This window comes from Pelmatolapia mariae, unplaced genomic scaffold (genome assembly GCF_036321145.2).
Source record: "Pelmatolapia mariae isolate MD_Pm_ZW unplaced genomic scaffold, Pm_UMD_F_2 NODE_ptg000459l+_length_34403_cov_1, whole genome shotgun sequence".
Classification (NCBI taxonomy): Eukaryota; Metazoa; Chordata; class Actinopteri; order Cichliformes; family Cichlidae; genus Pelmatolapia; species Pelmatolapia mariae.
Genome location: NW_027052144.1, coordinates 1 through 17,263, shown reverse-complemented (window position 1 = coordinate 17,263; position 17,263 = coordinate 1). Strand labels below are relative to the sequence as shown.

General features: G+C 43.0%; 2 protein-coding genes across 2 annotated transcripts; both read right to left on the bottom strand.

Moving 5' to 3' along the window:
• Nucleotides 1–28: 28 nt before the first annotated feature.
• LOC134623184 (homocysteine-responsive endoplasmic reticulum-resident ubiquitin-like domain member 1 protein) lies at nt 29–10,237 on the bottom strand. The gene is made up of 8 exons (XM_063468376.1): nt 9,881–10,237; nt 8,791–8,868; nt 6,702–6,779; nt 5,793–5,947; nt 4,682–4,792; nt 4,220–4,588; nt 1,880–1,991; nt 29–1,645 (listed from the first exon to the last, which is right to left on the bottom strand). Exons 1-8 carry the CDS (start codon nt 10,031–10,033, stop codon nt 1,472–1,474), a joined length of 1,230 nt encoding a protein of 409 aa, XP_063324446.1. The 5' UTR covers nt 10,034–10,237; the 3' UTR covers nt 29–1,471.
• Nucleotides 10,238–11,497: 1,260 nt separating this feature from the next.
• LOC134623182 (solute carrier family 12 member 3-like) lies at nt 11,498–16,580 on the bottom strand (the record flags this gene model as incomplete). The annotated part of the gene is made up of 14 exons (XM_063468374.1): nt 11,498–11,639; nt 11,777–11,844; nt 11,954–12,092; nt 12,862–12,948; nt 13,368–13,479; nt 13,644–13,742; nt 13,839–13,916; nt 14,120–14,202; nt 14,389–14,495; nt 14,657–14,794; nt 14,905–15,016; nt 16,021–16,120; nt 16,204–16,359; nt 16,479–16,580. Coding segments are annotated over 14 exons (1,523 nt in total), but the record flags the coding sequence as incomplete, so codon positions are not given.
• Between the last annotated feature and the right edge of the window lie 683 nt (nt 16,581–17,263).

Genomic DNA, 17,263 nt, shown 5'->3' with positions numbered 1-17,263 from the left:
AGAAACAAATCCACAAAATAAGGAATCATTAAAGTTAAGAATATTTATTGCATCCATTATTGGAAAACACACTTCACTGTACAGCATTCATCCATTTGTAATGGAAAGATGATTAAAAAATAAATTTCCAATCACACACTGTGACCCACGAGCGACCGTCGTCCCCTCACAGGGAACCGGAGTGCTAACACCCGGGGCTTAAGCGCTAAGCAAACTAGACTGGATTACAGGAAGGGCTTTAACCTCTGCTAAAAGCTGCTTCTTTTCAGAGGCATTGTTATGATATTAACATCTGTTTATTCTCTGCTGAGGACCAAAGAAAAAACCCAAAACAAGCACAGCTGATAAACTGAGAACAGAAGGGGAGGCTTGAGTAGGGCAGGTACAGCAGGAACGTACCACATTTCAGTTTCACATCAAGTCACACTTTAAAACGAAACTTTGTCCAGTCTCTGACAATAAAAGCAATTATGAGCCCACTCGGCATTAATAGAAATCACAACCTCTCTTTGCATAAGATACATGTTATAAAGTGCTTCGTGTACATACAATAGAATTACAAAACTTATTTTTAAACTACACCGCCATCACTGTTTTACAGATTGATTTCAAATTGTATTTGGTCACAATTGCCACTCACCGAAAGGGAAAAGCCCCCCCAAAAATAACGAGGAGTAAAGTGTCGTTTTCACTTCTGTTAATGTGGATGTTTGGACAAACCTCCAGCTTGTTTCTGATTAACTATAACAAGTGTAAGGAAGCAAATAAAGGTCCCAAAATATATGAATAACAGAAATCCTTATATATATATATATATATATCTCTTTGTCTGATCATTCTGAGCACCCTGATTTAAAAAATTCAATGCGAAGATAAGTTTAGCCGCTTTCGGAAGAGGCGAGCGTTTCAGTCCGTCTGAGTGTTACAGACACCCGTGCACCCACGCGTCCTCCGATGATCCGAATACTGATTCACGGAGTCGGGCCACGCAGTGACCACAGCGTGACACATGATTTTAAATCAGAAGGCATGTGGATGTAAACGTCGTTACATGAAGAGCGTTTTAGGCACAACAGTTTCAGCTTTCAGGAGGATTATCGGCACCTGCTGCCACTTTAATGGACAAAAGGAGGGAACGATCAGGGTGGGGGGGTGGTGACAGGCAGTGGATGCATGTGGTCAGGTCAGCTGGGATCCTGTTGGAGGATTTATTAATATATTTTCAGGTCTTGCATCTTTTGATTCTGTCCACATTTTATGGCAGTTCTTGGGAATCTTGCTGGTGTGGTTTGCTTCCCGCTCACTTGAAAGATCAAAGTCACACAGAAACTCGGAGCACTGAGGTGCAGCGCTCTGTCTGCGTCCATTTATTATTCGGTAAACGCCTTCCACCCACGCTTCAGGAAACATCTCCAGAGATGACAGAAGAGCGGGAACTGTCTGCAATCAGTCCTCCGTCCCAGATGTTCAGTTAGGCCACAGCCTGAGCGGCCTCGGGTACGAGGGAGGAGAAGAAGGTTTTGAAGAAAACCCAGGCTGTCCACATGACGGACACTCGGTGAGGAGGCACTAACACCGCTGTCATCGTTCCCTCTGATCCTTCAGCTGCTGGTTCGTCCTGCTGTCTGTCGGCGTGCTCACCTGCCTGAGGAGACACACACACACGTCACACATCAGCCTGCAGCACTTAATTCACCCACTACAGCAAACATCTGGGCCTGTGTGCAGGTTAGAGACTCGACCTGACCCTGGTCCCTCTGCTAGCTCACGCTCATTTCAAAAACATACTCTTCAGTCTTTTCTCAGTGTGCATCATTTAGCTGGAGTTTCATCAAATGTAGGAAAAGTGGAAAAGAGAGAAAAATGATGAGTTTCTTACTGGATTCAGGTTTGGGTTCCTGTTCTGGTTCTGCTGGTTCTCGGGGGGCTGCAGCTGGTTGGGTTCTGGGACCTGCACTCTCCTTCTGAAGGGAAACCAGCCGACGGTGTGTCTGGAAAACAAGGCAGGAAATTCAGGGGTTACAAGGAAAAGCTAACTATCCGAGGGGTGTTATAATCCTGAAAGAAGCTCCAAAGGTTTGTAACGTCACATCGTGGTTGGATCTTCCTGCACCGTGATGCCCACATAGAGCTGTCAGTGCCTGGTTTCAGCACGCTAGTCTCCATCAGAATGCTGGATCAAGAGCTCAGGCCTGTGGTAAAAAACTTCTTGCCCCCCATTTTCTGCTCCCTGTGATTAAGGAGAACTGCACCACCTAAACACCAGTCAGATAAATCTGAAAGTGAACAATAGGGGTCAGCAGCGGGCAGCTGGGTACAGCTCAGGGCTCGAAAACATGATCTCACAGAACTCGATATGAGTCATTTATTGAGAAAAACTAAATGTCAGATCAGATTTCTGCTTAAGATGAGAAGCTGAAGACATTACACATGACATTTTAGCACTTAATAAAGTTGTCACGGCAACAAAACACGTGAGCGCTCGTCTAGAGCCTTTTATTCCAAAAACTAAGAAGTGATTAGAAACTGTAACTGCAGGTGATGCTTTCAGTCAACCTTCAGCTGAGTGCTGACACCTGTGAACTCATTTGTGAGGATTTAAAGTCTACCATCATGATTAAAAGTAAAAAAAAAACAAAAACAGAACTGAGCCGTAGAGGTCATCGGTCAGCAAGAGGGAAGTGGGTGGAGGGCAGCATGGCTGATGGTGACAGCGTGATCGCCTCCAGTCTCAATAAGAGTGTAAGCACGACCAGCAGCAAACCCCTCAAACTAAGCCTTCGGTGAGCGCGCCTTTCTTTAACAGCTTCCAGAGTTTTAAGATTTAAAGAAAAACTTTTTAAAGGAAGTGAGTCAGCACATCCTGCCAACACGGCTGATAGATGTTAACAACAACTCGTATGTGTCACGATGGCTATCAGTGCAGCCATCATTAATGAAATCACTCGACTTTAAGTCAGCAGTACACAGCTGAGCCCGGAAACTCCCTCCTTTACAGAGAGATGCAAATATTTCAAAGCTTATTGCAGTAAAAATGATTGTGTGGCAGCCCCGCAGCATGAGGAAGTACTGCGGTCTAAGCTTTTTCAGTAAGAGGAAGTTCAGGCTTTATTCAGTGGTTTAGACTCACTTAGGACAGGAGTCAATACATATGAAGAAACAAGTACTGACGGAAACATGACTGATATTCGTTGACCCAAAAGAGTAATAATGTTAAAAAAGAAATCACACTTCATTTAACTCTGTGAACGTGTCTACTGTCAGATTATAGGTCTACCGTCTTCAATTCTAATGCAGTTCCACTTTAACAGTAAATCATTGAAAAAGTTTATTTTATTTTGAGAGGTGACGGGTTTCAGATCACAATTTACATTTTTATAGCACAATATTTGTCTCCTTTCCTGCACAATACCAAGAAGTTGGCAAAGGGTAAGCCGCTCTATAATAAGGCTGCCCCCTGAACAGTATGGGATACTTGAGAAAGAAATAGTTTGTTTTTCTGCTAAATTACCAAGAAATTAGTAATTGAAGCACCTGCAGTGCTTAATTTAAATATTCATTTGTCTTCTGTAGCAGTGGTAGAATAGTTATGTTAAGCTATATAGTTTATGTCTTGCATATTTCCACAACCATATTCATAATCACATACTGTGTATGCTACCGTTGTATATAGTGTATTATCTTACTTATTTTTAATTTGTTTGTACTTTTTTTGTATTTTTCCTTCTGATATCTGTACCTGAGCTGAGGTAACGCAAAAATGTCCCCGTCGTGGGATCAATAAATTCTTATCTTAAAAATCTGACATTACTGCCTTATTTTAGTGTACCTACCACTAAATATTAAGTGTAACCAAAGTGTTACCAAAACTGCTCTTACAGCAGCTCGAGTCTAATTTGTACAGGTCTGCTAGACAAATAAATATAATAGAATACATATTTCTTATATTGGTCTGTATAGGGACCTTTTTTGTTCCCCTTGCTGGTGTAACAGGTTTAAAGGATCCATGTCCTGAAGGCGGGGCTCTATGTATACACACCTATTGGCTCCGTCTGTGAGTCAGACAGGCTGCTGGGCTTTAAATGGGCGAGGCGTGTTGGTGTGCAATTCACCAAGAGACGCTAAAAAGGGAGAACTCAGAAAACCAGACTCTTGTTGAGCCCTCCGAGTTAAATCTAGTGATTACAACAGCTCTCTGAACCCACAGCTGCACACTTACAGGTACATGAGGAGCAGGGTGCCCATCACCAGCAGGAAGCGGCTCAGGTTGGAGTTGAAGTACACGATCATCATCAGGACCCCGAATCTTGCAGCAGAGTACAACCAGTCCAGCCAATCGCGCTCCATGCCCTCCTCGTCCTCCACAACGGCTCCGCCCTGCGCGTTCATCCGCATGTTCTGGTTGGCCTCCCCTGGGTTGATGAAAGCACCATCCTGCACTGGATTCTGATTGGCTGGCAGGTTGTTGATGGGGTTCTGATCAGCTAGCGGGGCAGGGACGGGTACTTGGTGGGCGGGAACAGGAGGGTACTGGCCAATGGTTGGAGCTGTTGTGGGAATGCTGCCTGCTGCTGCTAAAGCTGCATGGCTGGTGGTGGGAAAATGAGAATAGGAGAGTAGTCAGACAAATACAAGACGTGGCTGTGGGTGTAAAACCTTCAGTGCGTGAAGTAGAACTCACTATTGCATATAATACTGTCGAGCGTAGACATGCTGGAGCCACAGCAGCTGCTGGGGGCTGTACAGGGAGTAGGTGGGAAAGGTTGGCTGGGTCATCTGAGGAGCTCCAGTCCTGCCGGGGACATGACACGAGACTGTTAATCTTCGCTTCTCTTTAGGAAACAGAAATCATTTTCTGACATCTGCAGTCGTTTATACGTGAGAGAACATCTCTGTGCTGGGACTGTGTTCGCCTTCAGTCCCATACCTGGAGTGCAGCAGAAAGAGTCCGGTACAAAGCAGAGCAGGCACTGAGTGATGGTGGGTTGCAAAGCGGCCCGCAGATGCACAGCAACTGTAGACTAAAGCAGCTTTAATACGATGAATAAAATGAGATTTAGTAATTGTATGTGTAGAGCGGGCTCAGCGGAGCTCCAACTAACATCAGCTGATTTTTCAGCTATGCTTGATTATTTTCAGTCTTCTTGGTTCCAGGAACTACAGTCACCCATCTCTATGTGTTGGTGCTTACTTTTGAAAATTCAAAACACTTTGCCGTTTGCTGTGAGCTTCTGAAACAGTGATCTTTGATACTGGTTCCAGAGGTAGTGCTCTGCACTGCTTAAATGAAATGAACTACAAATTATACCTTAATCCACCTTAAAAGCAGCTACATGTTTGCAATTTAAATACGGCCTGACACAGAAAACAGTGGCCACTCAGAAAGCACAACCTGCAAAGCACTGTGGGTTCTTCCATGTTCTCCATCTTTATCACGATTGATGATTTTTAAGTTCAGCTTTTGGGGTTTTTGTTGAATGTCACTGACAAACAATAACAAAGATCCAGAAATCACATGATCAGGATTCGACTGTTCTTCAGCTTTTAAAAGGTTAGTTTAACCGAAGGCCACTTGGTTTTGAAACTGGGATTCCCCAGTGGGGAAGTGGAGAAGGGAAGTCAGCGATGGCTTACTGTACGGTGAGCAGTCATAGCTGCATTGTATTAAAGGTGAATAAAAAATGTTCAGTGGTTTGGCTGCGTAGCGGTCATTCTCTCTGACAGTGCAAACACTGCTACGATGGATTAAAGCACACTGAAACACAAGCTGAAGTTCTTCCTTTGTTGCTTACATGGCAGCAGGAGACCACACAGGAGTCTGTGGAGGAGACACTGGAGTCTGTGTGTGGGCTGGAGCTGCGGAGGCCGGCCTCCTCTGCCGCAGCTCTGGTGGGCTGGGAGTCTGGGCTGGCGTGGGCTGTGGACTGGAGGAATGTGGCTCTTTGGCCTGCAAAGGGAAGAAGAGTTTGATGTCATTTTTTCTGCAAACCCCCCCAAAACAAAATAAAACAAACAAAAAACATCTGCTGGGACCTGTGTTATCAGATCTACCACATTTTGTTTCTGCAGCTTTGTTTCCGGCTTGGAAGTGTACTGATACTAATGCATGCCATCTTTAGTGTCTGGGCTGACTTCTGGTAGATAACAGCTGAAGCAGAACAGTTCCACTACACAGCGGGGTAACAATAAGGGCGGAGGTGAAGAAGCACATCTGCAGCACTCTTTACCAGAGTGTCTTGAGGTTATTTACATAACCTCACACTGATTTCTTGATTGGAATTTGTCATCATCAGAGCCCAAACTAAAACAAAATAAAAGGTTTTATTTTAGTTTGGGCTCTAGGAAATAGTCTGTCCTAGTCTGAAAATATCCTCGAAAATTCGACAAAACTTACAAACTATTTAGAAAAGCATTTGAAGTGCAAACTACACTGTTGCCTCAGCCAGGTATCATTTCTGAGACACAAGGATGGTAACAGACCGCACACAAGGACGCTGTGTGTGAAACTAGCCTGTATGCAAACGTAGGGACACGAGGGCGACATGAAGCCAGCTGCTTTGTTTACAGGAGCTCAGAATTCAAATATCTCACCAACAGGAGTTTCACTGTGAACTTGCAGGTCTTTATAAAGCCAGGAGGACTGAAACAACGTGCTGACGTTAGAGAAAAGTCACTGAGTGTTACTTCTAAAGTGTTCTCACCTTGGGTCTGGCTCCCAGAGGTCCCTGGGCAGGATTCCTAACAGCACACACCAGGTGCAGTGTGGGAATTGAGTCTGTCTGTGGAAGTGGAGGTAAAACAGTTAAACAACATGTGACATCCACCCAACACATACAGACTTGTGTCTGAATGAACCCCGATTAAACTTTGATAACCTCAAAGGCTGCAAAATTAAACCAACGTACGAGCTCTGGAGGCCACTTAACGTCGCCTGTGTCGATTCCACAGACTGATTATGAGGCATGTTTACAGCCTGGTTTGAAAAACGTTTTGGTCTGCACTGACCGTGAATTTTTTTAGAACCCGAATGTACGATTTGGGGCGTGGCCACAGTGACTTCCATTAGTGCCATATCTAGGGATGGGTACCGGTATCGTTCTGACATAAACGGTAGTAACCAGACCGAAAAGCAGTGCACATTTCGGTGCTTTTTTTCCCCCTGAGATGTCATACACTTTGGATTCTAGCCAATCATTTTACCTTTCCAAGGATAGTAGGCGGGCCCAGGTACGTACATTCTTTTAGAGCAGAGCTACAGCAAAAGATGCAAACTCAGCAGCCTGCAACAAGTGCTTTAAGGTGATACTGTGCAAAGGAGGTAACACCTCGAATCTGATGAAACACCTGGCGACGCATAGCGTTTTTTTAAAAGCTGAGAAATGCGCCGTGTTTGATAGCTTGCTGCGAGACCTCACACCGAGCACATCTACTGTGGGTGTGGTGCCTGTTATCGGACCCGGAGTTAGCAACATCCCCCAAGAACCCGAAGAGGAGAGTCAGGACAATGTTTGTGTTCTCCATTCTTTAAGCACCGGTTCGAGCACCGTTTAAGCACCGGCACTGTTTCAAAAGTACCGGTTTGGCACCGGTATTGGATAAAACCTAAACAATACCCATCCCTAGCCATATCAGGCAGATGATAGGGGTCTGCTAGCCTTCACCTGTGCTAATTTAAGCCACTGAACTAAACCAACTTGTTTGTGATGTTGATGCTTCTGTGGAATCTTTTTCTCAGAAATAATGAAGTCGTTTTGTACGACGGTGTCCAGGTTGTGACTTTTTCTTTTTGCATACTTTTGCATGTGGCCTTTCACTGCAGTGTGTGTGTGTCTGATAACCAGTGACAAATGAAAGGAAAAAAACTGCACTCTTGACCCTTACAGTGAGGGAAGCATGGCTCTGGTACGGTATGAAGCTCTTCTGCTGGGTTTGGGTCTACTCAGAGTAGCCAGTGGGTCTCAAACTGTGGATGACCATGGGAGGAAAAAAACTGAGACTACGCCAAAATCAGTGATTTTTACAGAAAACAAACAAACAAACAAACAAAAAAAGTCCACGGTTATTTTGTTTCGTTACAGTGCTGTTTACAACTGAAATTTAAGTTTATATCTCCATCTCACAATATCCCTGGCCTCCTTCACTACAGCCATGAATCCTCACTGAGGTCCTTTTCTTTTCCTCCTACCTCGCAGCACCATCTTCATCATCCTTTGTCCAACAGATCTGCTATTGTCCCCCCTGAACGTGTCCAAACCATCTCAGCCTCGGCTCTCAACCTTCTCAGTGTCCCTCTGTTGCACTCTTTTCTATAGTGGTTCCTCCTGGCTGCTCCCAACGCTGACAGACAGTAAGATGAGTTTTGTTTGTTTTGTTTTTCTAGTTTATAAGGAAGTGGGGACGGGCCCACAAAATTGAGGCCGCAGAAGCTCCAAAGCTTGCGTGCAGGTTTTCTACAGCTGTATGCTGATTGGTTTACAGAATAAATGGCTGACAGCTCCTTTGTGCACGGTTGGTATTGTCTTACGTCTATCATACCTTCTCAGGCAATATGAGCCTCTACTGGGATTCTTGAACAAAAACCATCAACCAAACACATGAAATAGTCTGTCCTAGTTTTTGTGGCACAGCCCTTTCACAGGTCTCAGTAATTACTGTGTACTTTCTTATTTTCCTACAAGCAGCAGCGAGATAAAAGCAGCCCTCTTCCACCAGTTTGTCACCGGCATAGTGGCACATAATCAGCTCGTGACATTTACAACTTCACATGACAGCTCGTGCTATCATACACACCTGTATGAAGAGTCCATTAATGTGCAGGTTATCAGGCAGCAGTTTGCCAGCGTAGATCAGCCTCTGGTCACTCACAGCCTGGAGACGAAACAAGAATAAAGTCAGTAACGGATCAGATCTCCTTGCTGCTTTGGTTTGGTATGGGAGCTTGTTTTTTTTAAGGTACTAAACTGAAACCATGAAATATGGCCAAAGTCGAGTAATTTGTTTGCAGTAGATCACACAGACTTATAATTGACACCGGGAAATGATATCTATTTGTAGTAAACAAACAACAACAACAACAAAAAAAGAATTCTTAGTATCAAAACAAAGAATAAAGATAACACTTTATTCACTGCAGGTTCCAGCTGCAGTAAATCATCTCTACAGTGCAATCTGAGACATATCAGGGGGTGTCCCAATATTAAAGCTTAAAAAGTGTTCGTGTGCTGTGAGCTTACCACAGCACTGTTTTCATCAAAGAGGATGAAGACCCTCTCTGTCTCAGCACCTCGCCTTTGATTTCGATGAGAACATTTCGTAACCAGAAACACATGGCCAAGTTCCCACAACATTTGGGTAAACAGACCGAAACCTGGCTCCTCACTTGAACCTTTTCAGTCCACTGCCTGTGCCTGGCTACAGCTGCCATCACTACGCCTCCAAACCCCACTGAAGCGTAGATCCTTCTTTGCTTCTCTGCTTCCTGTTCAAAACTGATGTTTGACATGTGCAGCCCCCCCCCCCCAGACACACCTCTGTGGTCTGAATAACACGAATGTTCCCGTGAAGTTGTACTTATTTCAGAGACATATCTACTGAGAGATACAAAAACACCTCCATCGTCTGTACCAAAACAACAGACAGACATAAACACGTGTTCACTGCAGGTGTGTCAGTCACAGTTCAGTTTATTAATTAAACAGAAAAAAATGACATGACTGCGAGCTCGTGCTCACGGGACTCGCAGGCACGCTGTGCTGGTTTTCGTGTGAGCGCGCGCATATGCACGCGCGTGACCCGGGAAATGGCTGACATCTCGTTTTTACTCTCATCACATTCCACAGCACAGCCGCGAGTAGCTCCGCCGCCCTCTGTGTAAACTCACCGGTTTGGTCGGGTAGACAGCGGACAGGTGCGCTTTCAGCTCCTTTATGGTCCACTGCAGGCTCACTCCCTCGATGGTCCGGTCCTCCTGAGCCTGGTTGGGCGTCTTTATGATGAGAGTGATCGCCTTTTGTTCAGAATTTCCTGCATCCATTTTTACCGTCTGTCGGTTCGAGCTCCGGGTGTAATGGCGATGTGTGAGCTAGAAAAACAGGATGTCTCCGTGACTCGCTGGACTCCCTAACACGAAGAACGGCCGGGGGAAAGTGCGTCTTACGTTAAAGAGAAACTGCAGTGACCGGGGTGGCTCTAGTGTCTCCGCTGGTCCTCATACGGGACTTTAGAGGAGGAATGTTGTTTCCAAACACACTGTGGCCGCTCCTGATTGGCTACCGTCTGCTCGTGCTCAGACGTGGAGGTTTGCAGAATATTCGCCGCTTGAGCATGCGCAGTTATTGATTATGCTTCCAAAGATCGTTTATTTAGGAATAACCCACACTCTGGTGCCATTTGAGAAGGTATCGAAAAGCAGAGATAAACGCGCTTAGACCCGGGCTAAAGTCCAAGTAAAAGCGAACACACACCACCAAAGTGAAACATTTGTATGTTTTCTTTTGTACACTTCCTGTGAGCTTTCTTCAAGGTTTTGCTTTTGCTGTTTTCTAAAACACAGTCATAGTGAGAGCTCCTGTGAGCTTCCGTCTCTGATAAGAGAAGCAAAACTATCTCAGCTGAAGTTACATCAGGCGTGTTATATCAGCTGTAAACTTTCAGATATTCCCACAAGATTTATCCATAAAAGTGAACGGAGCCACAAGATGTTAACGACACATCTGAGTAAAACATCGGAATATAAATACTGCCGTGAAAAAATGACCAGATAAACTACAACAGCACCTTTAAACATTTTTAATACTGTATCATGTTTTGATTATATGCATATACTTACAAATACAAGTATTTATTAATTTAATGATCGATTTATTACATAGCTCGTTGGTTTAACTACAAGAGAGTTACAACAAGGACATGTTGTGATACCGTGTGTTCCCATTGTACCTCATTACCTTAATATTGTACCTTAATATTAAAAAGAGTACTGAAGACTTTATTTACAAAGTTAAATTAGACTGATGGTGAAGCTATAGGAGACCATTGCTCCTGTGCCACAAATCCATAAATAGAAAGATTAAAAAAAAAGAAGTCAGATGCATATTTATTTAGCATTTTCTGTCAATATCAATTATCTGTCAGACAAAGACTTGCATAATTATTTCAACCTCATATTCCCATGAATGTGTATGTTAGCTATATTTATTATTTTTTATTGTATATTATGAAGTGGAGAGTGCAACATTAGCATGAAGGGACCCTAACTGATAAACACAGAGGACACTGTACAGTAGACGTCTTTTCACTAATTTTTGTGATCAGAGTTAATCAAAATGTAACAAAGCATTTCATGTGCTCATTACTGAAGAAATTACATTCACTAATACCTGAAAATTAAATTACAAGAAATAAATCTATGGAAAAATAAATGTCTTCTGTGGCCTGAAAGGTGTTGTAATGTCAGGATAACTGGTTTCATATATGTCCATTGGTCTCACTGGAGATGTTACTGGCAGTAGAAGGTGAGAACGTTTTCCTGGTTTCCTCTGACCAGAAGGACTGGAGGTCTCAGATCACGTGACAAGAAGTCGAGCCACGCCATGTAGAGTGTGCTGGGACACACTCCTCTCCTCCCCACTGGCATGGTGCTGTCAGGAAACACAGCAAACAGCTGATTTTCACCCAGTAACAATAAGCTTGAAACATTCTCAGGTGAGAGCTTCACAACACCTGTAAACTCAGCACTTGCCATCATTTATTAAATAAAAGCAGAAAAACTACTCACATTATAATGAGAGCGGCCTCTCTAGAGTAATCCAGCAGTACCTCATTTAGGCGGATCTGGCGAAGAGACTGAATTCCACAGGAAAAAAAACAAAAAACGTTCAAATTAACGGGATGCGCGAGGAAAGAAGAAATGTTTTGGCTTGGTTTAAACATATTTGATCAGTTTGTGTCTGACCTTGGCCTTGTTCTTCTCGAAATCCTGGTCCGTGATCATCCAGGGCTCCTGATGTTGGCTTGCACATCCAGAATCTGAGTCTGGCTTAGAATTTGTATCCACCCTGAAGCGACTGACCATCTTCTCAAACTGATGGACACTGAAGCACACAGAGACAGAGTTTGGAGTTATTCCATCTCAAATCATCGTGGGCCTTCTGTTCAACTGTCTGGTTTTAAATTTTAGCTTCACATATCATACTGTACTTTTCAAGACATCTTTTTTTTTTTTAAGTCTTTCAAATTCATTTTTCATTTAAATAAATCAGCTGTAGTATGAGATGGACACATTATAAAATAAATAAATAGGGAAGCTAAAACTTTATATCACCCTATATATGCTCAAACTCTGAACCAAAAAAATTCTGTTCAAATCTGAGACGCCTGAGCAGAAAATGTAAAACTAATTGCTGATTAGTTTTAGATGAATAAAACTCCTAAATTCAGCTAAATTGAATTTTTTTTAGATGCAGCAGCTCATAGATTAAGTGAAATCTTAACACAGTTATCTAAAGACTTTTCTGAAATACTGTGTTCAAATATATTCTTTGTCATAAGCAACAATCTCTAAAGTCAGCATGGTGCCAAAAGCTGCAGTTCGTCTAACGGCCACTAGAGACCGCTTTCAAAAGTGAGTCAGTCCTCATAGACTCCCCCGGCTCTTCACAACAGCTGTTTGGTGGGTGGGGATATTATAAAAGATTAAAGTTAGTGATTTGGCTAATTTACCTCATGTACCACAAAAAACCTAAAATAAAAAAACAAAAAACAAAAAACTGAGTGATCAGGATTCTTATCATGTTAGCTGACAGCAGCTTTTTTGGCTCACATTCCCAAACATCCATCCTTCATTCTCATCTTCAAGCTTACTTCATCTGCTGAGGAGGCTGGTTGATTTCAGGAAGGACTTCGACACTATGGAAACCAAGACGGAACTTCTTGATGAGCTCCAACACCCTGGAAAGAGAACGTGAGGCTGGAGTGAGCACATGTCTAACAGCGTGTAGTCTGTGTCTGCGAGAACGCAGGATGTCAGATCATATACTGCATTTCCCCGTTTCTTGGGGAAAACAAAGTAAGTCTTTCTGATGGAATATAGGCTGATGATGATGAAAGATTGTTCAATTTTACGGTGAAAATAACAAAACTTGGCTGTCAGTAAGAGAATTTTTATATTACTGACCTATTAAAAAAACAAACTACAGTTTGACTTTAAAGTGCTGCGTTCCTGAGATGATTTGGACATTTGGAAAAACTCCAAGAGAAGAAAGAAACTTTTTGAAGCGAAGCACTGAGAGCAGTCTGAAGCCTGAGCTGTGGCTCACAGGGACATTAGTAGGACATGTCCACACTGTAGACCTGTGCATGATACTTACTCCTGCTTCTGCTCGTCCCTTTTCTCTGCGTCTCCTCCCACAAACACTCGGACCTTACACCTGGCCCAGCGCTTTCTGCGGGTCAGCAGGTAAGGCAGCAGCAGGGTCAGACCTGGAACGAACACACACACACACACACACACACACACACACACACACACACACACACACACACACACACACACACACACACACACACACACACGAGGAGTAAATGTCTGTGGACATTCTTGAATTAAGACATAAAGCAGGCGACTAATGGAGATGTACTCGGACCTCCATCATCAGACAGCCAGTACACGTCGATGGTCTTCTTTCCCTGTTTTTTCTGAAACTGTGTACTATGCTGAGGCTCGGGCTCGATGGAGACAGAAGCTGCAAACAGACAACGTGTTTTATAGAATTTAAATGACACCATAGAGGGTCTTTGGGTATTCTGTGTGCCTGTGATATTATCATGCATTTACATACATGTCGGGCTTGTCTGAACGCAGGAAGGAACAGAGATGCTGTTGATGCTCTCTGGTCCACCGTCAAAACTTGGATTAACTGAAACAAAAACAAGACATTTCTTTGCACATTAATTTATTTGCAGGCAGCTACTTAAAAGATGATGGATAAATGTGGACTGCACATCCTAGCACGCCTCTTGTTGATGCCAAGAGCAAAGTGACATGGGAACGTAGCAGTGGCTGCAGCATTCCCGGGTTCATTGATGTGCAGCCTGCTGTAATATGCATGCAGGCTCTCACCGTGTGACTGAGATGGATTGGAGACCTCTAATCCCTCTCTCATCCTCAGCACGCACACACCAAACTGCAGGTCGAACGCATCACTGCAAGCGACATTTAAATGAATGACCATGTGCATCAACACACACTCGTACGTTTTAGCTGGCCGGATGGCCTTTTATGGAACTGAGGTTCAGTTTTTAAACAATACATATTTGATATTGCAAAAATAATACACTGTTAGCAAGACTGTATCAGCAGTATTGGTCATAAAAGTTTTTCTGGCTTACCGCATTATTCCTATGTAGTTGTGAGCAGCCTGAGGTGTGTCACTCCGCCAGTCTTTCTTGAAACCCATGATGAGAACATTTGGCTTCATACGGCCCAAACCTGCCCCCTGGTGGACAGTCAGAACACAAGCAGGTGAGGATTCACAGGTGTGCTTTTCTCACCTCAGTCACTACAAAAGGGCAGCATTGGAATTGTGGGTGGGCCTTGCCCCTCAGCCCAATTCTGCTGATACATCTCAACTATAAATTACACTATTTCACCCCTGACCTGTAGCAACACGTTAACCCCAGATTGCAGATCTGCAGCCACCACTCCTCTGTAGAACGACCCGACCTTCCTTTTGTTGAGCCAGTTCAGGTGACTGTCGCTCATTGCCTTCTCCAGTACTGAAGGAGAGGGACCATCCTGCAAAACACGGGAGGAAGGGAGAAAGATTTCATTACTCCGCTTTCAAACAATTCATCATTGTTCCGATTATTGTTTGGATTTATTGTGCGATCAGTGGGAGAACTCACAGTTAACACATTTCCACACAACATAAGACTGAGATCCTTTGTGAAACAGCTGACGAGGTCCACCAGGGCGGGACGACTGCTGGGAGGGCCCGTTAGCACCAAACACTGGGGCCTGAAAGTATTGGAGTTAGATACGGAGCAGTTTACTCTTCATGTCTCATGTATTCCATTTTTTCTCTTCCTGGAAAATTACTAAATAAACTTCTATCTATCAGTCCTACTCTGCTTTTTGTATCTTGGTGCATAAGCTAGACTGTACCATTTATTTTTGAGGGGCATGTCCTTGGTGACCAAGGTCATTGCAGTCCTGAAAAAAGTCACTAGACTTCATGTCCTCATGAATCCAGAAGAAGTTCTAAAATAAGCATCAATCGTTCCAGAAACATTGATTCAATCTTAGAACGTAGAAGTAAAAAAAGCTTTGCTTTAAAAGTGTTCTTCCTCCCCATCGTTGCCATAATGTTATTATGAGGTTAGTGAAAATAACTGAAGTGTTGATAAAGTCACTCAAAACAAACTTTAAACTACTGCATTTCAACCGTGGATCCAACTTTAGTAATAGTATAAAAAATGGTAACACTGTTGCAAACTGAATGAAAATAAAAAGAATCCCCTGGACTAAAGAGGAAACTTAACTTAATTTAGGATCTCCAAAAACACTCATCCAACCTTCAAATTTTGATAATAATAATAATAATAATACATTTTATTTGAAAGCGCCTTTCAGAACACTCAAGGACACTGTACACAGCAGAATAATAAAAGCAACATAAAAGCAAGCAGTTTACACAGATCATAAAAGCATAAGACATAAAACAAATTTAAAATAGCAGAGTGGAGAGGTTATGTGGGATAAGCTATTTTGAACAAGTGAGTTTTGAGTTGGGACTTAAAGAGAGAGAAGGAAGAGATATTTCTTAAATCAGGAGGTCGGGAATTCCAGAGTCGAGGAGCAGAGGAGCTCCCCATGGTGGCAAGATGGGGAGAGGGGACAGAGAGAGAAAGAGAAGAAGATGTCAGATTTAAAAGTGAGTTCATCAAGTGTGAGCTAATAGTGGATCTTCAGCTGTTTGGGGTGTATACCTTACAACAGAAAGAGACACTGGGGAGGCTCACCTGTAGTTCTTGACGTGGTCCTCTACGCTGTTGAGGCCTGCACACCTGCTCAGAGCCATGTTGTAGGAGCTCGCCTGCACTGATGAGCCCCAGTTCACATCTAAACACAGCAGAGAGGGAGTGAAGCAGCAGCATGGCTTTGTTTTTACACACGTGTGTGTGTGAGAGTTTGTGTGTGTTTACCTGGCTTCTTGTAGAGTGTGTATGCCAACAGAATAAAGACGACGCCAAAAGCAATAAGGGCCGCCCACCACGTCAGCAGGAACATGATCACCACGGAGCATATGGCGCCCAGCAGCGACAGCCACTTACTGTAGAACCTGAAGGACGGACGCCAACCTGCACACACAGACAGTTAACATATATTCATATTTTAACTTGAGATGATGATTCATTCTTATATACAATGATCTTTTTTAAAAATTTAAAGTCAGCTCTGCCATCTCTGAGCTGTTTACCTGGTGAGTTGGTGATGGATGCGTGGAAGCAGCTGAAGTTGATCAAAGAGTAGGAGCAGAGGAAGAAGTTGGAGATGATGGGCGCGATGGTGTTCAACTCAGCTGGTGATGCAATAAAAGAGAAGAGGATTTGTCTGTTTTCTGTGATTGCTTCACATGAAAAAAGCTTTTAATATGAAGCCGCAAGGAAAAAGCTTGATAGCATAATTAATAACTTAATCCAGTTTGATTTGGCATTAACAGATATCTGCAGTAAGGTAAGCTTAAGTACTTGGCTGACTTTGGGCTTCATAGAGCATATGCCATCACAAATATCAAAACTGTTTGATTTCATGTACCGTTCAGTACATTTGGTAACTTGGCTGACTCTTTACAAAGCAAACGTTCCTATTGAAACATCTTACTGAATCTTTATGGTGCTCTGTAAAGCTACAGAACAGTCATTTAATGTGTAAAATGGTTCTTTTTAAACATTCTCTCTGCAAAGAGCTGGTTTATTAAATGTTATTGAAATGAAACTTCATTTAAAGAAATGACACAAATTTGACTAAAGGGATTAAAGATTTTAACTGATATCCAATTAATGATCTTATGGTTATTATGATTTTATTATTTAAATTATATTTAATATAATTATATGAAATAATGTATTTCTAAACATTTTTGAAACATTTTTTTTCTTAAATTAGATGAAAACAGCAGAAATGTTTGTAAATTAGGAAACTCTTTCTCAGCAGCTATCCATCATTGTTAGTCTCTGCTGTTTGGGTTTGAAAGTGTCAGTA